The sequence below is a fragment of the Peromyscus leucopus genome, chromosome 5 (genome assembly GCF_004664715.2).
Source record: "Peromyscus leucopus breed LL Stock chromosome 5, UCI_PerLeu_2.1, whole genome shotgun sequence".
NCBI classification, from domain to species: Eukaryota; Metazoa; Chordata; class Mammalia; order Rodentia; family Cricetidae; genus Peromyscus; species Peromyscus leucopus.
In genome coordinates, this window is record NC_051067.1 from 41,103,298 (window position 1) to 41,130,346 (window position 27,049).

A 27,049-nucleotide genomic window follows, 5' to 3' on the forward strand; every position below is an offset into this window, starting at 1 on the left:
CAGCTGCTAGTACTTTGGGGGATTCGGTGGGGTGACTTAGAATTCAATGATCTTTGGAGAGATTCTGGGTCAAGATGTGCCAATTTCCGTGTGTGTGTGTGTGTGTGTGTGTGTGTGTGTGTGTGTGTGTGTGTACTGATTCCTGCAGGAGGTCAGAAGAACCACTGGATCCTGGGCAGCTGGAGTTACAGGCTGTTGTAAGCTGAGAACCAAACTTGTGAACTGGGTCCTCTAGAAGAGCATCAGAAGCTCTTAACTGCGCGACCATCTATCGAGGATAAGATTTAAAGGCCTAATATTGCAGGGAGGCATGTTACAGCATGCCATTCTGGTAACTAGAAACTAGGAGACTTTAAACCATTTACTTGGACTCTTAGCCTGCAAGGCCCAAATCTGTCAGCAGGCTGAGAAATTATTGGGTTTCCTCCTCCAACCTGGAAAGAGGAGCCTGTTTGGAAATCAGTAACAGACAATGAGACAAATGGAAAAAAACTATTGCAATTCTCAGGCCATTAAAAGTATTCCTAGGCATGGCAGATTACTATAGAATTTGATCCCAAATTTTGATCTCACAGCTAAACCCTTTATGAAGTTTTCAATAGATCCAGGAATATTTGTCGGTTTTTGAACCTTTAAGAAGGGCATTGACATCTGCTCCTGCTGTGAAAATTACAAGCTTGCAAAAGTCTTTTCGGTTATATGTTCATGAAAGAGGTAGAGTCTTATTGGGAGTTCTTACTTTGATGATTGGAGATGAACCTCAAACTGTAGCCTATTTATCAAAGTAAATGAATAATAATGGGGAATGATGGGAAGAAGAGGATGGTAGGGGACTTTGTATTAGACACCATAGGAAGGACTCTGCACTTACACAAAATGGTTTGTTTGTTCTGAGTTAATCTGCACACAAGCCATCTTAATGCCCTGTTTGTTCTGAGTTGACTTTACATTCCATTGGTCTGGAAGACTGTAGAGCTCGTATCTAACACCACGGGACATTAACCAGACTAAAAGCATTGTTGGGTGCCTGGGTTCAGAAGTCAAGCAACGAGGAAGGCGCACATAGAAGTCTTTGGAACTCGGTAGTGAAAAGGTGAGGAATAAAGAATAAGCTTGAGCACTAATAATTAACTTTGTATGCTTCACTAGGAAGCTTCTGGTTTGAGACGGGGTATTAAGGTGACTTCTTTGGAGTGGTGGTATTAAATCCAACCTTCCTGATCACACCAGCCGTTGACTAAAGTCCAACTTAAAGTGTCAATTCCTGCCTCTGTTCGTTGGTGGCTGGAGTTACGGTGCGAGCTTGGTTGTTCCAGTGAGAGATGACGCTGTACGTGAAAAGAGTCCAACGGAATGAATGGCCTGTTTCGTGTAAATGAAATGTTTCAACTAGACCCCGCCAAGGCACCATCGAGTTGAATCGTAGTCCTCCCACTGTCCTAGAGAGGAGCCGGAAGCTACTGGGCTGGAACGCGGAGGGGACATGTGACTGACCCTGCAGCCAGGGCGGGTGGACTAGGGTGATCGGGTGTCTGCGGGGTCAGAACGGCAACCTTGGGACTCTGGAGCGGCGCGCCTGCCAGGTACACAGAAGCCGTCCACACCTCGGAGCGGGGAGAACCAGAAGCGGGTGCGTGGCGGAAGCCCGGGTTCTCGGGCATGGGAGAGGGATGCCGCCGAGGACGTAGTGAGCTCGCAGTTTGTTGTCGAGACAGTTTCGTACTTACCCTGGAACACACTATGTAGCTTAAGCTGACCTCAGACTCCTGGATATCCTCCTGCCTCAGCATCCCGAGCGCCGGGATTACAAACGTGAGCCAACACGCCTGGCTTCCGTTGGTTTTATTTTTGTTGTGGTTTTGTTTTGAGAGCGTTTCGTGAAGCCCAAATTGGCGTCACTCCAGTGGTGGAGGACAGCCTTGATTTGAACGCCTGTTTCTCCTTCTTCCACCTCCAAACGCTGAGCTCATAGGCCGGCGCTCCCACACATGGTTGAAATGGTGCATGTTAAGTAGTTTCCACTGTAAGTAACCAGAGTGTTTGAGTCGATAATCTGAGGAAGATGGATGGACGCAGGTGGCTTTAAGAGGCATGCGCGAGAGAACGGCGAGCACAGAGGCCCGGAAACGAGAGCTTGTTTGTCTTATTTAGGGAATTACAAGGTCACCACAGTGTTTCGAGTACAGTAAGATTGCCAGAAAGAATAAGTGTGTGGAAAAAGAAAAAGTGGGCATTTTGTTGTGTGAGAAAGTTGGTCTTGGGGTGAAAGACATAGTATGACATGTTTTAAAGCGTTTATAATTGGAAATTCATAATAGGAATAGATGGGAAGGCGAGCAGAAATGAAATCAAGAATAATTCAAAGTTGGGTGCAATTAAAAACCTGCATCTGAGCATGGTAGCTAATTTCTATACTACTAGCACTTGGGATACTGAGGCAGGAGGATTGCCTTTAGTGGCTACAGAGGGAGGCCCTTGGAAGGAAGAGGAGAATTGGCAGGAATTCTGGTGGGCAGTGAAGACTGACTGTTGTGGTGGTTGTGGGTAGGCAGAGCCCACAGCATTCACTTCTGGATCAGATGCACACCAGCAAGAGAGAAGGGGAAAATAAATTCAAATTTTTGGGTCTGTGGATTAAAAACAATTTTTTTGGACAAAAGATCTAAAGTTCAGCTTTAAGACCTTATGTAAATTCTTCTCTCCATGTCAAGTTTCCTCTGTAGTATATGGTTAAAAGTAGTTGGGTTTTTTGTTTGTTTGTTTTTGTTTTTTCGAGACAGGGTTTCTCTGTGTAGCTTTGCGCTTTTCCTGGAGCTCACTTGGTAGCCCAGGCTGGCCTCGAACTCACAGAGATCCGCCTGGCTCTGCCTCCCAAGTGCTGGGATTAAAAGCGTGGGCCACCACCACCCGACTAAAAGTAGTTCTTAATAGGCTTCTGTGGAGATAGAATTAACAAGTGAAGAGCAGGTGGAGCACCTCTGTTGGACTGTTTATTATGCTGGGACATGAGGCATGAGTGGTCATTAGTAAGAAGAAAAAAATGGAAGGGGTTTTCCATTAAGAGTGAGATTTATATTATAGCCGAGTGGAGGTGGCGCACGCCTTTAATCCCAGCACTTGGGAGACAAGAGGCAGGTGGATCTCTGAGTTCAAGGCCAGCCTGGTTTACAGAGCGAGAGGCGCAAAGCTACACAGAGAAACCCTATCTCGAGAAACCAAAAAAAAAAAAAAAAAGTGAGATTTATGTCAGGCGGTGGTGGCGCACGCCTTTAATCCCAGCACTCGGGAGGCAGAGCCAGGCGGATCTCTTGAGTTCGAGGCCAGCCTGGGCTACAAAGTGAGTTCCAGGAAAGGTGCAAAACTACACAGAGAAACCCTGTCTTGAAAAACCAACCAAACAAACAAACAAAAAAGAGTGAGATTTATAAGGACCCAGGAAGAACAAACAAACCAAAGTATTGGAGAAACTGAGAGTAGTTCGTTAAAGCATAAGAAAAGTTTTGAGCGTATGAAATGTTTTCAACTTGATCTTAGTGGTGACGGCCAGTCATTATGTGCAACAGGCACGATGGAGATATGATTCATTTCCTCCCTAGGAAGATCACAAGTGCAGTGTGGGAAATAGGTTGGTGTCAGGAAGACCGTTCAGAGCAGTGGGTCTCAACCTTCCTAATGCTGCACCCCTTGAATACAGTTCCTCATGTTGTGGTGACCCCCAACCACAAAAGTATTTTAAGTGCTACTTTGTGACTGTAGTTTCACTACTGTTATTAATTGCAATGTAAATATTTTGGAGATAGAGGTTTGCCAAAGGGGTCATGACCCATAGGTTGAGGATTGCTGGGTTAGAGTCTTCCAAGTAGAGCATGTCATCAAGAAACATGTGTTTTCTTGAACACAAGAAGGATGTATTTATTTGAATGATATGAAGCTGTGGAATCGAAAGAACTGGGGCTGCTGGAGAGATGGCTCAGCAGTTAAGAGCACTAGCCAATCTTCTAGAAGACCCAGATTCAAATCCCAGTGCCCACGTGGCAGCTCAGCCATGGGTAATTCCAGTTTCAAGAGATGTACACCCTCTTCTGGCTCTCTTGGGGCACACATGCATGCAGACAAAACACCTATACACATAATTTTTTAAAGGAACTTGATTAATTCTATACATACAGTATGAAAGGAGGAGGAGGGAATGGACCGTTTTCTGGCTTAAATGTCAAAAGTAGATGAACCCTCCCAAAGACCGGTTAAACCACTGCGTATTGTGTTGTTATGTTTAACCACATTTTTAATACAATTATTTATCTATTTAATACATTAACCCAATTATTATAATTAATCTAATTACTAATCACATATTTAATCTGATTAATTAAGAGTCACCGTTAATTTATGTGTTATGCCTGTACTAGAGTTCTTAGTGCCTTTAAATTGTCTATATATGTCTGGGCATGTGCACTGAGTACAGTTGTCCTTGGGAGCCAGAAAGGTATTCAGATCTCCTGGTGTTGAAGTTGCCAGTATTGTGAGCCACCCAGCAAGGGTTCAGGGACTGACCCTCAATGGTACCCTCTGTGAGCCATCTCTTCAGCCCCTTTATTAGAGTTATTTAAAGAAATGGGACCAAATTTTATATTAATTTTGGTCAGTAGATGTCTAAAATGAGACTTATTTTAAAAAGTGAAAGTAGAAGGGGGCTATTGGGGAACAGGATCATTGGGGGGGGGCAGTTAATCAAAATACATGTGTTTGACATGCCCTGATGAGATCCTTTGTTGTGCATAGTTAACCAATGCTCATTTTAAAAAGAACAGGAAAAAAGTCAAAGATTTATTACAAAGGTTACCTCATGATTATGGCAGCTATCAAGTTCTAAGATCTTCAGGAGGAATTAAGCTAACAACAAACTAGCAAATGATTTCATTTTAGTGTACACTGAAGACCTCTGAACCCCCAAAACTGATTATTTAGTTCAGATCTGAAGACCAGAGACTTTGGACCCAGAGGAACCGAAGTCTCAGTCCAGAGCTGAAGGCAGAAGGAAAACACTGGTATCTGCGTTTCAAAGCTGTTAGAGAGGAAGTCTTATTCCCTTACTTGGAGAGGATCAGTCTTTCTGTTCTCAGACCTTCAGCTGATCGGGCGAGGCCCACTACATTATGAAGGACAATCTGTTTTACTCAGCCCACAGTCTATTAATTTAAATATTAAATCTCATGCCAAAACACAGAAACATCCACAATAATGTTTGACCAAATATCTTCACACCATGTGTCCCAGAATTGACATATAAACTAGCCGCAATAGCAAACCATATTTTATGGCTAATAATCATCACTTTCTTGGACTTTTTCAAACCTCTACTGATAGGACAGTAGCCTCTCACATCCTTGTTATTTGAGAGGTTGAAATAGAGAGCCTCAGGCACATGAGGCTACATTGAGTAACATAACCAGACTATATCAGAAACATACAAAAGACGATTACTAGTAGTGGCTTTTACATTTAATCACGTATTAATGCAGGATCCCGTTATGTAGCCTAGGTTGGCCTCAAAACGTGTAAGCCTTCTTGCCTCAGCCTCTGGAGTGTTTGAATATAGGCCTGAAGTACCACCTCTGGTTTTAGATGTTTGGTGTTTTGTTTTTAATATAAGCACCAATTCTATATGTTCCCTTTAGTTATATCTCCTTAACCTAGGCAATGATATCCTAGCATCTGCTTTTTGTGTGGGGGAAATTGGATCCATGCCTATTGTAGATGAACTAGAGTTCTGGATTTCTCAGAAAGTTTCCTCAGTAACTTCATGATAAATAATATTTATTAAAGTGTTCTCTAGGTGATAGGATATTTGGTGTTGTATCCTATCACCTTACTATTGATGCTGCTAAGTTTGATCATGTGTTTACCTTTGCAGCTGCCAGAAACCTTTATTTTCCCTTCATGAATGTACAGTGTGGTGGTTAACACAGAGAACATTCTGTTCTTCCCTCTTTTACCACAGTGGTTTTAGCATTCATTTGTGCTTCTCAACTGAAGCGTTTATTTTGAGATTTTAAAAGTGGTGATTTTTCAAGCCAGGCCTTGGTGGTGCTTGCCTTTAATCCCAGCAATGGGGAGGCAGAAGCAGGCGGATCTCTGAGTTCGAGGCCAGCCTGGTCTATAGAGGAGTTCCAGGACAGCCTCCACAGCTACACAGAGAAACCTGTCTTGAAAAACAAACAAACAAAAACTGGTAGTTTTTCAGATTTCTTACTATTGCTAGGCTGTATGGCAACCTATAAAAGTTTTTTCACTTTGTTTATGTACACTTAGAAATAGCTGTTTTAGAGAAAACAACCTAAGGAAAGATCACTTGTTGCTGTTATTACTACTAGCACTGCTGTTTCTGTGACTCTTGTGTTCTTAGGAGTCCCTCAGGATACGGTGGAGAAAGTTCTCCAAAACAAAGTGCCTGAATTCAGCAAGGGATGGCACTGGCCTTGGTGAGTGTGTATCCATGTGCATTCTTCTTCTTTTTTTTTTAAAGTTCTTTGAGATTTTCAACAACATGTTCTGATCATATTCTATTCCCAAACATACCTCTTCCCAGATCCACCCTAGCAAGCGTGCATACTCTTTGGCTCCCCTGGGTCTGAAGGAGGAGCTTCAGGTAATGAGGGGATCACTTCTGTTCATGGAATCAGAGGGCTGACCTTGGGGGTCCTAACAGACTAAATTTAGTGACTTACCACTCAGTCCAATGAGGGAGGTGAGTGGAAGTGAAATAAGAAAGGAATTTATTACTTAGCATGTCCATATTGTAAAGCAACAGGAAGAGAGTGTCCTAAGCCCTGTCTTAGGGCCCTGACAGGAACTCGAGGGTAAATGGGAAAAGGACAGAAGCTGACAGGAAGTGGGGCAAACAGCATACATAGATAGTCCTTGCCAATCTGACTTGGACAAATGGATCAGTCGTTATTTCATGCTGGTTCTGTAAGGTCCTGATAGCTCCAGCGAAGTGGTTACTGCTGAGGCAGCCAATGCTGGTACCTGTGGATCCCATCATGGGTGATCTATCTGCAAAGTTCTTGGTCTCTTGAAAATAACTTAGTTATTCTTACCTTGGTGACATTAGCCTTAAAGGGGGACTAGAATTGTGATTTAGGACTTTAATCCCAGCACTCAGTGGCAGGTAGATTTTTGTGAGGCCAGCCTGATTTACATACCAAATTCCAGGCCAGCCAGAGAGCTGCATAGTGAGGTCTTGTTTCAAAAAGAAAAAAACGAGGAGTGGGGGTACTAGCAAGGCTGGATAAATGAGGAGCTATCAAGCTTTGTTTGCCAGTTGTCAGAGAGACACTCCTTAAATGATTATCTGCAGAGCCGAGTAGAAATCTGACTCAGTTTAAGTTTAAGGTCGCAAAAGAGATTATAGTTGCAGATCCAAGTCTGTGATTTGAGCCACTGTTAAAACTACTGTGCTTGGGAACAGGGATTCAGAGTTCAAGGAAACAGAAAAGGCCTTGGGCAGGAGCCATTGAGCAAACAGTTCAGGCAGCTGCGCTATGAGGAAAGCACTGGACCTCGAGAGGTTTTACGCCGACTCAGGGAGCTCTGCAGACAGTGGCTGCAGCCTGAGACCCGCAGCAAGGAGCAGATCCTGGAGCTGCTGGTGCTGGAGCAGTTCCTGACCATCCTGCCAAGAGAGCTGCTGGTCCGGGTGCTCGAGCACCACCCAGAGACTGGGGAGGACCTGGTGGGAATACTGGAAGATTTGCAGCGAGACCGTGGAGAAGCAGGACAACAGAAGGTAAGGGGTATAGGTGTCCTTCTGCAGGAAAGTAAGAAGTGAGCCCCCAGGTCACAAAGGTGGACATGAGCACAGCAGTGGGAGGGCACTGCTCACTGCTGGTCATTCAGCCTCACCTCACCCTTCCGTCCCCTGGTGTGAGGAGGCTCTCCATTCCTCTGCCTCTGTAAAGTTCCTCTTTGTTCTCCTTTCTAATACTGAGATAGCTTCTTGTAAACCAGTTTCCTAATTATCTGTACTTATCTCTAGGACCCAACCCAAGGAAACAGACAGACTGTGCTGGTCCTGCCTGAGCGGGAGGTGCGGAAGCCTGAGCCTGAGGTTCGGGCGCCTGAGTGGGAGGTGAAGAAGCCTGAGCAGGAGGTGCAGAAGTCTGAGCAGGAGGTGCGGAAGCCTGAGCAGGAGGTGCAGAAGCCTGAGCAGGAGGTGCAGAAGCCTGAGCGTGAGGTGCGGACGCCTGAGCGGGAGGTGAAGAAGCCTGAGCGGGAGGTGCGGAAGCCTGAGAAGGACAAGGGTAAGAACTAAATGGAATTCTTTTGCATTTGAGTTAGGGGAGGCCATGCAGTGCCCTCTGCCTTGACACTCCTAGCTTTTTGTGTTTTGATTTTATCAGATCTGTTGTGGAATAATTTATATACACAGTCCACACCGTAGCCTCGCTAGTCAGTGAGTTGTTTTGTATATACAATAAACCTAGTCAGTACCACAGTCAAGATTTAAAAGATGAACCACAATTTAAATAAACAGCATGCCAAGGAGAAGTGGACCTGGACCTCCCTTCTTTTCTTATCCAAGGCACAGAAAGAAGCTCAGGCACAAGTTTCCTCATTCATTGTCTTATCTCTTGCACATCACTATAAATGGAAGTGGTAAGGGTGGTGACTCAGCCTAGTGTTTGTTTGTTTGTTTGTTGTTGTTGTTTTGGTTTGTTTTGGGTTCTCCTTTGCTGCTGTTCTGTTCCTTATATTTTTCTCTGTAGACCCTTGTCTCTCTCCCTCCCCTACTTAGTGTCCTTTTTTTCTTTTGTGGAGATAGGGTCTTCTTCCTCTGTAGCCAAGTTGATAGTTGATCGCAACTGCAACTATGTAGACCAGGCTAGCCTTGAAATCTCCGAAGTGTCTTCTTGATACTTCCACTAAGTTACCCTCTGTTCTTTTCTGTTGCTTAAATACAAATGTATGTTTCCCCCTTCCTGAAAACTCATAGTGAATTGGGTAATGCTCTTCTGTTTTTTCACATGAAAAACTGTGACCATGGTGGGAAGAGGAACAAAGAGATGCAGCTCACCCCCCAACTTCAAAAACAAGTTGTCCCCTGCCTCCCATTCATAGGTATTTCCATTGTGCCCCATTTCATTTCCTGTTTTCTCCTTCTAGTTTCTCTCTCTTCTGGGTCTCCCCTGCCTCATCCCTTCTGTTCCCTGCTTTTCCAAGTCCCCTCCTTGCTCCCTTTATCCTTCCTCTATCTGGTCAGTGTCCCACGTGTGCTCTCTGTTACATTATGTTATTATAGTTTCTGCCTGGCTTCTCTTTGTCTTTCCATAGTTAAAGGGCAGGGTTTTGTATTGTGCTCTGAATCTGTTACAGCCCCTAACCTTGAGTAAACAGTATCTATTGATGATTGGCTATTCTTATTTTTAAAGCTGACCTCTGCTGTCTTCTCTGTTCAGTATTTTAGAAAAACTTGCAGTATATGAATAGGTTAAGGAACCTCTGTTCCCCTCTTGGAGGGCAATACTTCATATTTCAACAACATGATGTTTTTGCAAATTCATTATTCTCAGGGTCTTGTGGCCCAGGTGCTATTGATTTATTGAGAAGGACTTAAATTACTTTTCTAAGATTACATTTAACTCAGTGATAAATTGTCACTATGCCAACACATTTTCATTTTTCAAAGTATCATCCCTTTTTAATGTGATGGTCCTCGGGTGACCTAGTTTTATGCTTTTTGTTCCCCATGTGACAAATTGTGATCAGGAATGTACAGTCATGCTTAGTAGCTTCTGTGTGTGTGATGTATATCACATAATAAAACTTAGAACATTTAAAATAAATTGCCTCCTACCACGACCCCTATGCTTCCATCAAGGCAGTCATGGTTAACAATTTTTTGGATGTCAAGCTTGGTATGTTGACACCTGACTAATCTCCGGACTTGAGAGGCTAAGGGAATAGGGTTTATGTTAGGCCAGGTTATTCTGCATATTGAAACCTTACCTCAAGAAAAAACAAAAATCAAAACCACATTTTCTTATAAATCATCCCATATATATTTTAAATAATCATAAGCAAGCAATTTTTTTAAACTTTGTAGGGATTAAAGAGAAGGCTCAGCTGTTAAGAGCACTGGCTGCTTTAGCAGAGACTGGTTTCAGTTCTCAGCACCCACATGTCCACTCGAAACGTTCTGTAACTCCAGTTCCAGGGAACTGGGCACCCTTTTAGGGTCTCCATGGGCACTGCATGCATGTGGTACACGTGCAGGCAAGACACTCATACACATAAAAGTTTTTCTTTTAATCCTTTTAAATTTGTACACATGGTTTGACTTAAATATTTCTTCCTATTTGCAGATTCCTTTTCCTGAACATGAAAAATTAAATAAGTGGTGATGTATATATATATTTAATGTTTCAGGTAAGGAAACAAGGAATGGGAGTGGGAAGCTTGTTATAGTGACAGACCATTGTGGAAGAATCAAATCATCTTGTACAACATCTAAACCCATGGAGGCCCACAGTGAGAACTTGCACTTCAAAAAGCAACCAACCATGCCCAAGGAGAAAACTAGCAGCCAATGCTTGGAAACTAAGGAGGGACTTGTCCAGCACTCAGCCCTGACTGAACATGAAAGGGCACATGCAGGAGAAAAGTCTCGTGAATCTGTAGTGTGTCAGAGTTCTGTTCCTACTGAGCAACAGGAAGTCCTCTCTAAAGAGAAAGGTCACCCCTGCCATGAGTGTGGGAAAGTCTTTCAGAGGAGTTCACACCTCATCAGACATCAGAAAATCCATCTTGGTGAGAAGCCTTTCAAGTGCAAAGAGTGTGGGAAAGTCTTCAGCCAGAATGCAGGCCTTTTGGAGCATCTCAGAATCCACACTGGAGAAAGACCCTATCTGTGTATCCATTGTGGAAAGAACTTCAGAAGAAGCTCTCATCTTAATCGACACCAAAAAATCCACAGTCAGGAGGAGCCCCGTCAGTGCAAGGAGTGTGGGAAAACCTTTAGTAAGGCCCTGCTCCTCACCCACCATCAGAGAATCCACGGCCGTGCCAAAAGACATTATTGTAACGAGTGTGGGAAAGGCTTCAGTTTGACTTCCGACCTTATTCGACATCACAGGATTCACACTGGAGAAAAACCTTTCAAGTGTAAAGTGTGTCAGAAAGCCTTCCGTCTAAACTCACATCTAGACCAGCATGTCAGAATCCACAATGAAGAAAAACCCTACCAATGTAGTGAATGCAAAGAAGCCTTCAGGCAGAAGTCAGGTCTCTTTCAGCATCAGAGACATCACCACAAGAGCAAACTGGCTTGACGAGGTTCTCTGTTTGAGATATCGGAACGTTACATTGACAAGCAAACAGTGCTTTTTAAAAAGTCACCTTGGCATCAGAGTTCTTGGAGGCCAAATTGGAAGCCATTTGCCTCCATTGTTTTTCTCTCCTTTGTTTTAAAGCCATAATGAGACTATAATAATTTCACTTTAGGTGGTGGGATCAGAGTTAAACAATTCTTCACTAGAAGACTTCTCAGAGCTTTTAATGTGATAAGTACATGATTATTTATTTCTAAGTAATAGCCTCATGTATGAATGAAATCTTTGAAATCAGCAAGTCAAGTGCCTACAGATTTATATAGAATGAGAGCAAGCTGATTATTTTTGCAAGTACTATAGCAGCAGGCTCCTGTAAAATAAAACTAATGAGGGTGGGGGATGGTTCAGTGGTTAAACCAGTTGCTATGCAAGTATAAGGACAATATTTTGGATCCCCAGCCCCCATGCAGAAGTCAAATGGGTATAAGTCAAATGGGTATGGTGGCCCGCATGTGGTCCTACCCCTCAGGAGGCAGAATGGAATCTTTAGAGCAAGTGGATTAGCCAGACTAGCGTTATCAACAAACATGGATTCAGGTGGGAGAATTTGGAGAGCAGTTGGTGGAATGATCAAGGAAGACTCCTGATATTAATCCAATTGCACGTGCACCCACACACATGTCTACCCCACACATGCACACTACACACACACACACACACACACACACACACACACACACACACACACACACGAAAAAACAAAACCCCAAGGGCTGGAGTAGTGACTCGGCAGCTAACACTGCCTGCTCTTGCAGAGGATCCATCCGTTTGCAGTTCACAACCATCTGTAACTCCAGTTCGGGGCATCTGATGCCCTCTTCTGGCCTCCTGGGACTCCTGTACACAAATGGTCCACATAAACTCACACAGATGCACACATACACAAATAAAAAAAATGGTTAAAAAAAATTAAGCCCAAAATAAATCTAATAATGCTTGGAAATAGACGTTCTCAAAAGTCTAACATAGGTTAACTAAACGTTTTCCTACTGGTTTCACCCACACACTGACCTTGTATCCACTTTACCCATGAACCATCAGTGAGTGCCCTTCAGAAAGCAAAGATAGTTTTTTTTTTTTGTTGTTTTGTTTTGTTTTGTTTTGTTTTGTTTGCTGTTTAACTATGGAGCCTGCCCCTCCTCGGTTGGCTCCTATCATTTTACATTTCCTACCTATTTTAACCACAGTGTCACACTGTTAAAGTTATAAATCAAAGTTTTACGTGAACTATGCAGGAGACTGAGTCATTTGAGTGACCTGTGTTGAATTAATCTAAACAGCAACTTTCTTGCTTGGCAGTTTCTAGTGCCATTTACAGTGACTATTTGAAAAACACTTTTTAATGAATGTCCCATGGGGGAAAATGACTTTTTCCCTTTGATACCAATGATGACATTTTAAATGATATTTATTTTGAAATAATTTTGACCATTAAGATCATCTTGGAGAGATGATTGTGGTCATTGTGTCATTGACTGTCTTGCTAGGGATGAAAAGTGAGCTTGGAGGAGTCTTCCCAGGCACATTACCAGAATGGTAGACTTGCTTCTGGGTTGGGAATAGCACAGGGTATAGTTCTCCAAACTCTCCTTCGTAAGTTATGCCACTCTGGGAAGAAAAGTGGACCCCTGTAGTGAGTGATTCCAGCTTGGGGTCATACACTTGTCCAACAGAGAAAGCTGGAGTCAGTCAAAGACTGATCCATGGTATCACTACTGTCTGAGTCTCTGGCCTTTCAGCCCCGTCATCATAGTCACGCATCAGTTTTTAAGGCCATGTGATGGCTGAAGTTGCAACTGTCATGGAAAGTGTGGACAGAAGAAGGTTAAAAAGAGGCTCCTGGTTAAGTCGGCCATGTTGAGCAGCTTTCCCCAAATTTGATTAGCATGTATATCTTAGGCCAAAACTTTGGCAAAGGAAGCAGGCGAAGGTCTTGTTTTGTGCAGAGCTAAAACTGTGGCTGAAGGGATAAAAGGGAAGGTAGATGTCAGAACCGCACCTGCCAGTCCCTGGCCTGTTCCCTCCACTTAGATCTGGCTGGTAGCAAGCTGACTAGAAGCGCAGCACCGTTTTCTATGGGGAGACCAGATGTGTGAGCAGTAGATGCGGCTCTTTGAAACACTGAAAACCTTCATGCAAAGTCAGTCCTGCTGCCTATAAGCTAAGAAACCTAGTTTTTCTTCTGCCTTTACAAGAAAATTAAGTTGAGGTCATGGGTACTTTTCCCAAATAATTTGAGGGCTATACTGAGATCAGTGCCTAAACACTTAGCTCTGTGTTAAAATTTAAAAAAAAAAAAAAGATTCTTTTCAGTTTAATGAGGAAGCATATAGATGTCTTGTTCTTATGGAAAAATTTAAAATCTGAAGCCCTGTATACTCTGAATTACTTGGATATTTGGTCTAGGCTTTCTCATATTTGGTCAGGAATTTCTCTTTGGGTAGTATCTGTCCCTTTAATATCCAAATACAGAGTGAAGTAGAAGACTGGTTGTCGCCACCCACTCAGTTCTCCCATTTATAGAAGATAAATGCAGTTATATGGCTTACCACTACAGAAAGAATATAAGCAAATAAAAATAGGAGGAAGTTGCCAGGCAATGGCGGCAGCGGTGGTGGCGCCCGCCTTTAATCCCAGGAGGCAGAGCCAGGCGGATCTCTGAGTTCAGGGCCAGCCTGGGGTACAGACTGAGTTCCAGGAAAGGCGCCAAAGCTACACAAAGAAACCCTGTCTCAAAAAACCAAAAAAAAAAAAAAAAAAAGTAACTGGTTGTCTACATCATATCTTCATAAATTCTTAATTAGCTTATCTTTACTTCTGCCTCAGCCCCTCCCCCAACTCTGGGATTAAAGGTGTTCACCATCATGCCCAGCACTTGTGATAGAAGATAGATTTGTGATAGAAGTTTATATTGTATTTTTTTAGTAATTTTTAAAGATATATATCTTTTTTAAATAATATGGTGTGGGGGGTGTCCAAGTAGGCCAGAGTTGTTAGATCTCCCTGGGAGCTGGATTTATAGGCAATGAGCTACCCAATGTGGGTGTTGGGAATTGAACTCTGTATGTTTTGCTAAGTCATCTCTCCAGCCCTATAACAATATAGTAATATAATACAACCAGAACACAGCCTGGAAGCTGACATTGTGTTGCATAGGAGACTGAAGCAGGGGGATCACAAGTTCAAATATAGCCTGAGCTACTTGTTAAGACCCTGTCTCAAGACAGACGCTAAGGATGTATCTCAGTGGTAGGGCGTTTGTGCAGCATGTGTATGGGCCTGGCTTAGGTCCCCAGCACCACCAAGTTAAGTCTTAGCATATGACGAATCTCCTTGATGTTTAACTCTTACATCCATACAAAAACCTGCATGTAGGTATTTATAACACTTGTCATTCCTCAACCTCAGAAGAAAGCTAGCTATCCTTCAGTAAATAGAGCCTATTTTAGAACATGCTTTCTGTGTCTATTGTTGAACATCGTTTACATGCCGATCAGTCATTGATCACTGGTTGTGTGAAAGTGATGGTCTTCTTCTGGCTTTTCTATTAACATCTTCTATTCCTAAACAGCATGGCCCTTAAAACTTAGAGAACTATCAAAATTTTAAATGTATATTACTTTTTGTCAGTTTGTGTGTTGTATTTACACAACAAATATATTTAAAACACTGTAAAAACATAATTTAATTATTGATAGTATAAAGAATACTTTCTTATCGAAATGGGAATGTTGACAGTACTGTGAAGAGTCTATAAAGAGTTTAAAGTTTCAAAGTCATTTTTAATAAAATTAAGCTTTAAAAAGAATGTAAAGATTTTTGAATGGTGTTTCCTATAGCATTACTTATAAAGAATATAACCTAAGCCTACGTTAATGAGGATATAGTAAGTATATATTGTAGCCGATACAATGGAATACCGTTGTTGTGATGTCTATAAACTAAGCTTATGGGGCTGGGAGAGGCTCAGTTGGTCAAACGTCTGCCACACAAACATTTGAACCTGAGTTCAGATTCCCAGAACCCATGTAGAAAGGTAGAGATGGTAATGCACAGCTACAATCGCTCTGGGGTGTGGAGATCCCTGGAGCTTTCTGGCCAGCCTGTGAAGCTGCATCGGAGTTCCAGATTCGGTGAGAGACCTTGTCTGAAAAATAAGGTGAAAAGTCGAGGCTTCTGGCCTCCACACCCACGTGTGCAAGCTCATGAGAAGGCATACAAAACACTATTTTTTAAGAAGCTGCTATGGAGAAATTCCACACTATCTCAGAAAAAAACTCAAGTGCACAATTACATTGTGATTTCCATAAGTGCTTCAAACGCTAATATACTGTGAACAACACGTTTCAAGGGGTGTCCTGAAAATTTATAAAACAGGGAGGCTGTGGAAATGGGTCTGCGAGTGTCTAACAGGTAACCCGAGTTCAATCCCTAGGACCTACGTAACAAAAGAAGAACCGACTCTAGGTTGTCCTCTGACCTCCACACGACCCCCAATTCGAACACCCACATAGGAAATAAATGTAAATATGGATAATTCTCGAATTCACGCTACCTGGGTTTTTGTCACCCATATAAAATCTGTATATTTACTTATCCGGCTCGCCGCGCAAGGCCTGGTAAAGGCCGACCTGGCGGCTGTCTCTATGGATGCCAGTCTGGGGAAGAAACTCCTTCTCTTGGGTGCTGGGGACTGAACCCAGTAAGTTCGTCAAGCAAGAGCTCTCCCACTGGCGCATCCCACAGGTTTGGGGTTGAAATGATTTATTACGCGTGATTGAGCGATTTGGAACCACCAGGAGAGGCTAGCTCCACCGGAGCACCAGAGACTGGGACCGTGCTCCTGAGGTGCACAGCGGCAGCCGGAAGTTGCCTCTGGGTCTCCAGCTCCGTCTACAGGAAGTGCCCCCTCGGTGCCCCGCTCCAGCTGCAGGAAGTGCCCCCTGTCCCTCATCCCGCTGAACTGCACCGTCGCCGGCTCTGCTAACAGCAGGCACCACCAGGCTGTGGCGCTCTGGCCTCCTGGCTCCGGTAGCAGCCTTTCCTGAGCTCGGCACATCCTCGTTGCACACCTTCCCTAAACTTTTGAGCAGCAAATAGACACACTTAACTGCTGGGCGCTAGGCGCTGGCTTATGTGTCTTGGCATAGATTGGGCACGCTAGAGCCCTGGCTATTGCACCCCAGGCACATCTATTACATTCGTCAAGAAGTCCATCAGTCTTTGTGGGTACCAGGTAGGGGCTGCGTTTGAAGAGTCTATGCAGAGGACTGCGAGGGGCAGGGATGGCTGTGCAGTGATCTGTAATAGAACCCGGAGAACCCGTGTGGCTGAGTTTTCCCCATCCCTACATTAGGTTTGAGGGTGACCCAGAAAGATTATGCACGTACAGAGTAGGTCGCATGCCAGTGGGAATTCACATTGGAAGGATGGCCCACTACAAAGCGGGGAGGGAAGAGGTCAGAGCGTGGTGAATGAGGAACTGGGAAGACCATGGTTTTCTTGTAGGTGGGAACTAACTTCTTTTATTCCAGGATTAACTTTACAAGTGGAAAATAATTAGGAGCTTAATATAATTGGTGGTAAACTAAAAGTAAGACGCAGGTAAAATCGGATTCTGGGAGTTTGAAGTTAGTTCAAGGAAAAGTGTTTGAAACTCGGTGGTGGTGGTGGTGGCGGCGGCGGCGGCGGCGGCGGCGGCGGCGGCGGCGGTGGTGGTGGAGGCGTCTCTCTCTCTTCTACCCACCCCATCCCAAACCCGTGTTTAATGGCAGTCTGTAGGAAGAAACGATTTTTCACTCCTCTCTCACACTACAACAGTGTGAAACGCTCCTGTGACCTCAAAAGGTCATAGAGATTTGTCCCCACCAAGCACAAGCAATTGTTTGCTGAACACCATTCGATGTCCCCTAAGTCAGTGCAGATGGATGGATCCTATATGTTGAAGCTCAAGTATACAAGACATAAGACTGGTTCCCATTTTCAACATCAGTTGTAAGCTCCAGTTTATTTTACCTGTGCTTCTGACCCACTGGCTGGAAAGCAGGGTTTTTACTACCCCTCCCAGAGCTCTCACAGAACTCAGGAAACGTTCTTACTGGTGTGTTATAAAGTATATTGCAAAGGATACAGATGAAGCAGAAAGTGTCTGAGTGTTGCCTAGGATAAGGTTAAGGGGTGTGGTGCTTCCATGCCCTCTGTGGAGGGGTCAACCTCCAACTGTCTGGAAGCTCCACAAATCCTGCTTGTTTGGTTTTTGATGGAGACTTTATAATATTGGCATGATTAATTACATAATTATTCAGTTTAACTTACAGCTTATCCCACCCAAAGAATTTTAGGAGTTATGTGCAAGAACACAGTAAATAACAAACGTATTTCACACTAACACCCAAGTCATGTTGAAGTATGGTCAAAAGTGTGCTTTAGGAAATATTAATCCAATGATGGGAGGTCAGAAGTAAGAAACAAAATGATCGTAATAGTGGATAAAAACGGTAACTAAAGGAACGGAAGGAAGGGATAGCTGTGGGAGGCATTTTGTAGAAATAATTAGCTGAACTCGATAGTTATATGGGACCTGATGTTAAGCCTGAATACATGGGAAGTGCTGACGTCCATAGAAACGGAGAAATATATAATGAACACCACTCTGAGGGGACTCTGGTTTCCTTTCGATGTGTGATGAAATGTTGGTGCAGGACAGGCGTGAAGCTGGAGGCGTCCTGCTAGCCCGGGAAGATGTGGGTCTGGAGTCAAAAGGCAAGTTGGAGCCAGTAAAGGATGCACATGTCCTTGAAACAGGTATGCTGAAATTGAGGTCACCAAAGGAGAAAGTGAGATGAGGGAACTAAAGAAACTGCTGTGTGTCTGCTGTCTCGGGTGTCTGTTGTTCTAGTCAAAAAGACAATAAAACCCTAAGAATGGAAACTTGGAGTTACTCATGTCGCTGTGTTAGCCAATAAATTATCAAGGCCCTAGGCCCAGGTAGGCTTTAGCTTAGGAGCCCTGCCTCCAAGTGACCTCTACATAACTAGCTTGGGTTTCCTCACAGTGTGGTTGTCTTGGGGCAGTGTCTCAGGAGCTAGAGGGATACTTCCTTATACTGTGTCATGTCATCATACTCTGTTGACTGAAGCAAGTTATGGGCCAGCACAGATGTGAGAAAGAATTATGGGAGGCATGCCTGGCAAGGTCTCACTACAGAAGGCATTTGGTGATCAGAAACTTTGGAAGAACATTACCGTATCTGAACATAAAGTGAAATATTCAATGCATATCGATAAATGACCTTCAAACGGTACTGTGTTTCTGCCAAGACAGCTCTCTGGTTTCTCCGTGTGTCAGCTTATCCCTCCTCTCTAGCTTAAGAGTAATACATTCAAACATCCTTACTGTTTATTAGTTTGGGAGGTCTTGCTGTTTTCGGTTTCACTGAGACAGAGTCTCTACATTTAGCCCAGGCTGACCTTGAACTTGCTAAATAGGGCACACTAGCTTCTGCTCCTGCATGCTAGGATTTCAGGCATGCACCACCATGCCTGGGCAGTCATTCTTATTGTTAGCCTTTCTCCCCTCGAGGTATATCCCTTACCTCTGGGCTCAACTCCTTTCGTGTTCAGGATATGATTTTGGTGCATGGAACCCTATGTGCACAGCATACTGGAGACAAAAATAAAAATATGTTTCATAGGGTTTTGAAACTCTTAGCTTTATGTGTTCAATTTTTAGACTGTAGAGGTTCGTTTAGCAGTACATTTCTGAAGCACAGACTTCAGCCAAATGAGCCTTACTGCACCTTCTAAGTCGGACATGTATGGAGCTTTGTCGGGGTCCCCTGCTGACAATGAAGACAGCCTTGTGACAGTGAAGGTGGAGGATCCCACCTGGGAGCAGCCAGGCAGCTCACAGACGGGCAGGACCCATGCTCGGGAACTTCACCGCCTGAGATTTAGGCAGTTCTGTTACCAGGAGGCCCCTGGGCCCCCGGGAAGCTCTGGCCCAGCTTCTGGAACTTTGCCATCAATGGCTGAGGCCAGAGACCCGCAGCAAGGAGCAGATCCTGGAGCTGCTGGTGCTGGAGCTGGAGCAGTTCCTGACCATCCTGCCCAAAGAACTCCAAGCCTGGGTACAGATGTATCGTCTGCAGAGTGGGGACAAGGCAGCGGCATTGCTGGAGAATCTAGCCTCGGACATGGAGACTCAGGACAGCAGGTGGGAAAGTAATGAATGTGCTAGTGTGAGAGAAATAGGGGGAGGCATGTGCGTTTGCTAGTGCTTAACCTTTTATTCTGAATTAATTAGAGAGGGACTGCAAAGACAGCATAGAGCGCTTTGTCCTCTTCACACAGACGTAGCTGTTGCTAACACTAGTTCCATGATATGCCCCACCTACCCCATCCATTTTCCTACAAGCCAGATTCATTATTTTTGCATAGGCATGCACATTTATGCAGACCTTTCCCCCCTTAACCAACTGTCAATTAATTGTAAATATGTTCCTTTACCTCCAAGTACTTCAGTATATATTTATGAAGATCAAGGAAATGCTTTTACAATCTGAATATGACCACCTCGCTGTCCACTTTGCTCCATATCTTCCACAGAGGGCAGTGCCTTCTCCTGTCAGTCTTCACAGGCACGGAGGGAGGATTTTGCCCTTTCCTCACAAGGTCTTCTCTAGAGAATTATCATTTTTCCCTTTGTAGTTATTTTGTAGTGTGTGGAAGATATTTTGGGATAGTGTACAGACCCTAGTCCTCATTACATTTTTGCCTGTAGCTCATTGTGTGTTTCTGGGGACAGGTCCTTTGTCTGTCTTGCCTGCCTTGATTGCTGAGTCCCTGGATACTGAGGAGGGCCTGTCTGAGTGAGTTTGCTGTGTAATTTGCTGAATGAATGTGTCTCAGTTCTTCTTGCTGGAGGAGTAAATGGAGCTTGTTCTCTGTTCCCTTGAGAGAGTCTCTGGCTCCCCCCCCCCCCATACTTTTTTAAGGTCAATCTTTTGTCGCCAGGCCACTTTCTATGTTCAGGAACAGGACATGCACCTAGTGGTGACCGAGTATCAAGGTGCCTCTTTGGAGTTTCAGAGCCTCCAGTTCCTCCAGCCTGGGGTCCCTTCTCTGGCATGTGAACCTCCAAAGCTCCCCCAGAAGTGAGCGGTGAGTGCTAGAGGGTGAGTTTGCTGAGGACACTGGAAAGAGGTCACTGATGGATACAAGGTTTCCTCAGAAGAGAACTGATTGTCTCTAAGCTCAAGGACTTCTTTCTTGTTTTTGTATACAAAGTAATTTAGTATCAAATCATGCTCCCCACCGTGTGTGTGTGTGTGTGTGTGTGTGTGTGTGTGTGTGTGTGTGTGTGTGTGTAAAGTATTTAAGGGCTGAGAGATGGTTCAGGTAAACATGCTTGACCCTCAGCCTGACAACCTAAGTTGGATCCCCAGGACCCACATAATGGAAGGAAAGAACCAACTTTTGCAAGTTGTCCTCTGACCTCAGTGTGCATGCCTGAATGCATGCATATAAACACACACACACACACACACACACACACACACAAATCCAAAGTTCAAAGTCTCTTCTGAGACTCCAGGTAATCTCTTAACTGTAACCCCTGGAAAATAAAAATAAAAAAGTAGATCTCACACTTCCAACATATTCACACTTCCAGCAACTTACAATGGCACAGAATATACATTACTATTCCAAAAGGGAGCAAAGGGGGTATAGTGAGGAAATACTGGGCTAAAGTAAGACTAAAAACCAAAAGGGTAAGCTCCAAATTCTGCATCTCCATGTCTGATGCCAAAGTGCTCTTCAGATCTCCAACTCCTTTCAGCTCTGTTGACTGCAACACATTTCTCTCTCAGGCCGTTTCCACAGCCAGTCTGCAGCTCTCCTTGGCAGGTATCCCACAGCTCTGGCATCTCCAACATCTTGGGGTCTCCAATGAAATCCAGGTTTCATCTTCACAACTTCACACAGTGGCTCCTTGGGCCTCTGTGCAGGGATACCCCTGACACATGCCTCAGCAGACTCCCCAACCCCCTTCTTGTAGCCTTGACTCTAAAGCCAGAACCACATGCCTGAAGCTGGCAAGTTCTTCTGCTTGCTGGAGCTGGGACTTGGCCTGTTTGTTCAAATACATCTTCTCCAGCTTTCTGCTGTCATGGTTCCTCTCACTGCCTAAGCTTTTTTTTTAATTCCTTTTCACAAGTTGGAAGCTTAGTTGGATGGGCTTTTACTCTGAGGCCACCACTCCCTTTATTCCATTTAAGATCAGGTTTTTCTTTAAACTTTTTAGCTCCTTGAGTACTGGACTTAGCTCCATTATACTTCCTGGTGCTCCTTTTCTCCTCAAATTATACATTCTGTGTTTTTCCTTGCTCCGTTTGTTCCTTTTCATTATAGATCTGCATAAGATCTATAATGAAATCTGAAATCACTAATATATTTATAATCACTATAATCACCACACAGCAGAGTCAGTACTAGCCTGACTTGAAATCTCTCTGCCAATGCCATTAATCCAAAACTCTTCAATGTAGCCTCAGGCAGATTTTTTGGACAAGGGCAGAAAGCAGCCACATTCTTCACCAAGATATCAAAAGAACTGTCTCTAGGCCACTTATTAATCTTCTCCACTGGAACCTCTTGAGCTAGGCCATCATAATATAAATTGCTCTCATCATGACTATCTCCCATGACCCTACTAGAATGTCCCATTAAGCCCCACTTAAATGGAGAAACCAAGAGACAGAATTTAGACAATTGAGAAGGAGCTATCAGAGCTGTGAGGGACTTAGGGAAGACAGCCAGGGCATTTTCAACCTCCATCAGGAGGCCTGAACAAGAAAAGGATCAAAAGGAAGTCTGATAAGGAGAAATGATTTATGGGATTAGGTGTTTCATAAGTGTTGGTTGGGCACACACCTGAAGTGTATCGTAGATACCCCTAAAGCTGAAAGGAAAGATCCGATCCCAGGCAGACGGTGGGCTTCCAGTGAAGCCATCACAACTTGGGGGAGCAGGTGGGGGAAGCAGAAGGAAAGGTGGGATAATTAACCACACAAGGGGCAGGGTGTGGAGAGTCTCCATTTTAGGGAAACAGGAAGCTAATTCTGAGCCAATATAGAACTCTCTCCCTCCCTCCCTCTCTCTCCTCCCTCTCCTCCTTTCCCTCCTCCTCCTCCTCCTCCTCCTCCTCTTCCTCCTCCTCTTCTCCTTCTCCTTCCTGTGCTATGTAGTAAACCCAGGGCCTTGGGGTGCACTGCACCACTGAGCCCCACCACAGCCCCTAACATAGAAGTATCTTGAAACTAAAAGGAAAAGGAGTGAATTTTTAATTAAGCTAGTGAGGACTGAGCTGAGTCCCACTATAGGACAGATGTGACGCCACTAACTTAGCATAGAGTTACACCTGGAGGGTGGGAAGCTGCCCTTTTGCTTGTGGGTATATGCAGCATCAAATGCCTGCAACCATGAGTCACAGCGCCTGTAAGAATAAAAATACTTTATTGTTTCCTGTAACAGACACTTGGAGGTAGCTAGTCTGATGTATCGGTCCTAATGTGATTTCAGAGGTCAAGCCTCTGGAGCCCCACATTCCTCTTCCAGTCCTACGTCCTAACCTTCTCCCTTACCTCACTCTTCCCCGTTTCCCACTCCCAGATCCTGACCTCACCACATCAGCCTTAGTGCACCATGGCTCTTGGGGTTTAGATTACATCATTGAAAGGCTTTAATGTCGTGATGGAATTCATAATAGCATCTCAAAAGGAATGTATTGAGCCGGGTGTGGTTGCGCATGCCTACAATCCCAGGACTTAACGAGGCTTGGGCAGGAAAATAGGATTGTCTTTATTTCAAGCTCAGCCTAGGCTATGTGGTAAGTTTCAGGCCAGCCTGGGCTACAGAGCGAGTCTGTCACAAAAAAAAAAAAAAAAAAAAAAAAAAAAAAAAAAAAAAAAAAAAAAAAAAAAAAAAAAAAAAAAAAAAAAAGCAATAAGGGGCTGGAGAGATGGTTCAGTGGTTAAGAGTTCTTGCTGCTCTTTCAAAGGATGGAAGTCTGGCTCCCAGCACCCACCCTGGGTGGCTCACAACTCCTTGTAACTCCCACTCCAGGGGATCTGACACACCTGGCCTCCTTGGGCACCTGAGCTCACATGTACGTTCCACACACGTATACATGTAATTAAAAAGTCAAATAAAAATCTTTACACAAAAAGCCAGCAAGCTGGCTGAGCAGGTAAGGGTACTCGCCGTGCAGGTCTGACCGAGTTTCATCCCAGGGTCCCGCGATGGAAGGAGAGAGCCAGCTCCCAACGCTGTCTCCTGACTGCCACTGGTTGCCCAGAGGCTCGTGAACTTCCTCTCCCAAGGCACACAAGAGCAAATAAAACGGCAGCTGACTCCGTAGCAGGTGAGGAGTGCACCACCCAAGCCTGATGGCCTGACTTCAGTCTCCAGAACCCACAGAAAGGGGCAAGGAAGGCATTCCACAAGGTGTCCTTTGACTTCCACGCAAGCACTGTGGCCCACTCAGACAACAGTAAGGAGTAAGGTTACTTGTGCCAAATAATACTTTTCATCTTCAGTTTAGCTTGCTTCCTGTAGATCCCGCACAAATTCGTTCAAGTGCAGTGAATCTGAGTTTCTGTTTGTTTCTCCTCAGAGAAATGTATCTACCAAGATGAATATAAAGCTAAGCGATGCTAAGTCCTTCCTTGCTCAGAAATCCCAAGAGTTGTGAGGGGACCTGGTAAATAGTGAATTGACATAAGATCGTGTCCAAGTAAAGAGAAAACCGGGACACAGGAGTGGGACAGATGGTTCTGGAAATCCCAAGTTACTGCTACCAGAAGCTAGCCCGGATAAGGGGGTGGGAGGCGGAGCTAACCGGGCTCTTCATGGTAGAAGAGTGCCTCCTGTAGAGGCCTGCCAGCACAATAGGTGCCCCGAGCAGCCTGGAAGGTCTGCATCCTGCTCCTACAGGACTGAGGGGGCGGGGGCAGGGGGAGGGGACAGGGAGGAGGGGGAGGGGAGGGGGCCTACCGTGCTCAGTGGGCCAGCTTCTCAGATTCTGCGGTTAGTTATGACGCAGGAGTGAGTGAAAGGCGGGGAGAGGTCAGAATGCCAAGTGTAGCAAGTCTTCCCTGGGAAACAAGGAATAGAAAGTAGATCCGCCCAGAAAAACAACGATTCTACTTTGTCTTTGTCATGTGTGGAGAAAGAGATTTGGATTCTTTTGTTTTGTTTGTAGAGCATGTTCTGTTTTCTTTCTCAGAGCTTGTGCGCCCCACATTCCTGGTTGTACTACTTTCCCTACGGAAAAGACAGTCTCTCAAGGTTGAACACTCTCAGGAACTGCCACCCACCCCGAGACTCCCGGGCCAGGATGCACATCACATCCTTGCAGTATGCAGCTGGAGACATCACTCGGAAAGGGAGGAAAAAGACAAATCTTGAGTGAGTGAGCTGCTTCAGGGCCTCGCGTTTTCTGATGACTCAGAGGCAGAGGAAGACAATGAGTCTGAGATGCAGCCTCAGAGAAAGAAGCTAAAGGTGTCTGTAGCTAGAGTTTTCCTGCCTTGCCCACAGTCAGGAAAAATCTTTGTCATCCGCCAGTCCCATAGCCGCTCAGACCCAACCAAATAAACACAGAGACTTCTATTGCATACAAACTGTATGGCGTGGCAGGCTTCTTGCTAACTGTTCTTATAGCTTAAATTAATCCATTTCCATAAATCTATACCTTGCCATGTGGCTGGTGGCTTACCGGCGTCTTCACATGCTGCTGGTCATGGCGGTGGCTGGCAGTGTCTCTCTGCCTCAGCCTTCTGCTTACCAGAATTCTCCTCTCTTCTTGTCCCACCTACTTCCTGCCTGGCCACTGGCCAATCAGTGTTTTATTTATTAACCAATCAGAGCAACAGATTTGACATACAGACCATGCCACAGCAGGTGTCCACTGTCCCTGAGAAGAACTGGACTAAAAGAGACATTAAGCCCAACTTTCCAAGCTGGTCAGCACTGGATTCTGGACTTTTGAATCTCAAGAGTGAGAAGTTGAACCCAGTAAAGCTCTTTGAATTGTTTTTTGATGATGAAACGTTTAACTTGATTGTCAATGAAACCAATAATTATGCTTCTCAGAAAAATGTCAACTTGGAAGTCACAGTGCAGGAAATGCGGTGTGTGTTTGGTGTCCTGCTCTGAAGTGGACTCGTAAGGCATCCCAGGAGGGGAATGTATTGGGAAATCTCTGATGCTGATCAGACCCTGGTTAGAAATGCAATTAAAAGGGACAGATTTGAATTGATTTTTCTCATGCCTGCATTTTGCTGATAATAGCCACCTAGATCAAAAAGATAAGTTTTCAAAATTGAGGCCTCTAATGAAGCAAATGACTAAGAATTTCCTCCTGTACGCCCCCCTAGAAAAATACTGTTGTTTTGGCAGGTCAATGTGTGAATGCTTTGATAGTGACCAATTTCTGAATGGAAAGCCTCTTGGAATTGGCTATAAAATTTGGTGTGGTACAACCACACAAGGCTACCTAGTTTGGTTTGAGCCCTACCAAGAAGACTCAGCTGCAGAAACAGATGAGGAGCTGGACCTTGGGCTAGGTGGGAATCTAATAATGAGCTTTGCTGACGATCTTTTGCAGAAAGGTCACTATCCCTATCACCTGTGTTTTGATGGCTTCTTTACAAGTGTTAAACTGATGTCAGCTTTGAAGAAGAAGGGAGTGAAGGCTACAGGATCAATTCGTGAAAACAGGACCGAAAAATGCCCGCTCATGAATGTAGAACACATGAAAAAGATGAACAGGGGGTATTTTGATTTCAGGGTAGAAGAAAATGATGAGATAATTTTATGCCGTTGGCTTGGTGATGGCTTTATTAGTCTGTGTTCAAATGCTGTAGGCATAGAACCAGTCAGTGAAGTAAACTGTGTTGCTGATGATGAAAAGCTCCTTCAGGTAAGCCAACCATCCATAGTGAAATTGTATGAGGAATTCGGGAAAGGTGTGGCTAAAATGGATCAAAGTATTTCCAAATATAGGGTGGGATTAAGAAGTAAGAAATGGTACTCAGTTTCGGTTAGTTACATGATCGATGCAGCCGTGAACAATGCATGGCAGCTACACAGTGTCTGTAACCCTAGCCCTCCTTTAGATCTCCTGGGCCTCTGGAGATATGTTGCACACTTTTACTTGGGACATGATGTTAATCCGTCTGATTAGGGCAGATAAAATATGTAATAACAAGATACAAAAAAATATAACTAATTAGATTACCAAAGCAAATGTAATAGAAATGGTGTAATTAAGTACCTGGTATTTTGTTAAATCTTGGATTGTTACAGCAAATATGTTTAAAAAAGCATTTTGTGAGTGTTGAATTTGTGTTATATGCCTCTTTTTGTGTCAGATATGTGCAATCACTTACTCATTAAGTTATTTTGTGTATTAAAAGAGCAAAACCCTACCATTTCCCCATTGTCAGTTTCTTTAGACACTGACATTTTAAAAATGCAGACAATATCATACCCTATAGAACAGCACTGAATCCATAATCCAAAATAGATATACTGCTCATGAGGGAAGAAAGTTCTGAACAAGACAGGTGTGAGGGACTAAATATCTCAGCTGAA

At 44.2% G+C, this 27,049-nt stretch overlaps 2 protein-coding genes across 3 annotated transcripts; both read left to right on the plus strand.

Annotated features, from left to right (window-relative positions):
• Positions 1 to 1,473: 1,473 nt before the first annotated feature.
• Zscan26 (zinc finger and SCAN domain containing 26) lies at positions 1,474 to 13,691 on the plus strand. Of its 2 annotated transcripts, none has more exons than XM_028879437.2 (6): positions 1,474 to 1,630; positions 6,407 to 6,482; positions 6,590 to 6,649; positions 7,472 to 7,789; positions 8,039 to 8,303; positions 10,429 to 13,691. In XM_028879437.2, exons 2-6 carry the CDS (start codon positions 6,468 to 6,470, stop codon positions 11,328 to 11,330), a joined length of 1,560 nt encoding a protein of 519 aa, XP_028735270.1. In that variant the 5' UTR covers positions 1,474 to 1,630; positions 6,407 to 6,467; the 3' UTR covers positions 11,331 to 13,691. The 2 variants fall into 2 exon arrangements, with proteins under 2 accessions (XP_028735270.1, XP_028735276.1); XM_028879443.2 differs by having other exon boundaries at positions 1,475 to 1,583.
• A 3,436-nt stretch (positions 13,692 to 17,127) lies between these two features.
• Pgbd1 (piggyBac transposable element derived 1) lies at positions 17,128 to 26,883 on the plus strand. The gene is given in 9 exon segments (XM_037206454.1): positions 17,128 to 19,370; positions 19,372 to 19,573; positions 19,576 to 19,604; positions 20,423 to 20,544; positions 24,678 to 24,732; positions 24,735 to 24,840; positions 24,843 to 24,955; positions 25,355 to 25,714; positions 25,716 to 26,883. Coding segments are annotated over 9 exon segments (2,109 nt in total). The 5' UTR covers positions 17,128 to 19,172; the 3' UTR covers positions 26,640 to 26,883.
• The last annotated feature ends 166 nt before the right edge of the window (positions 26,884 to 27,049 follow it).

Excerpts from the sequence above, each read along its gene's own strand:
- Zscan26 (XM_028879437.2), top strand. Across the intron at positions 7,790-8,038 it reads GAGAAGCAGGACAACAGAAG|GACCCAACCCAAGGAAACAG; the intron begins GTAAGGGGTATA and ends ACTTATCTCTAG. Across the intron at positions 8,304-10,428 it reads GAAGCCTGAGAAGGACAAGG|GTAAGGAAACAAGGAATGGG; the intron begins GTAAGAACTAAA and ends TTAATGTTTCAG.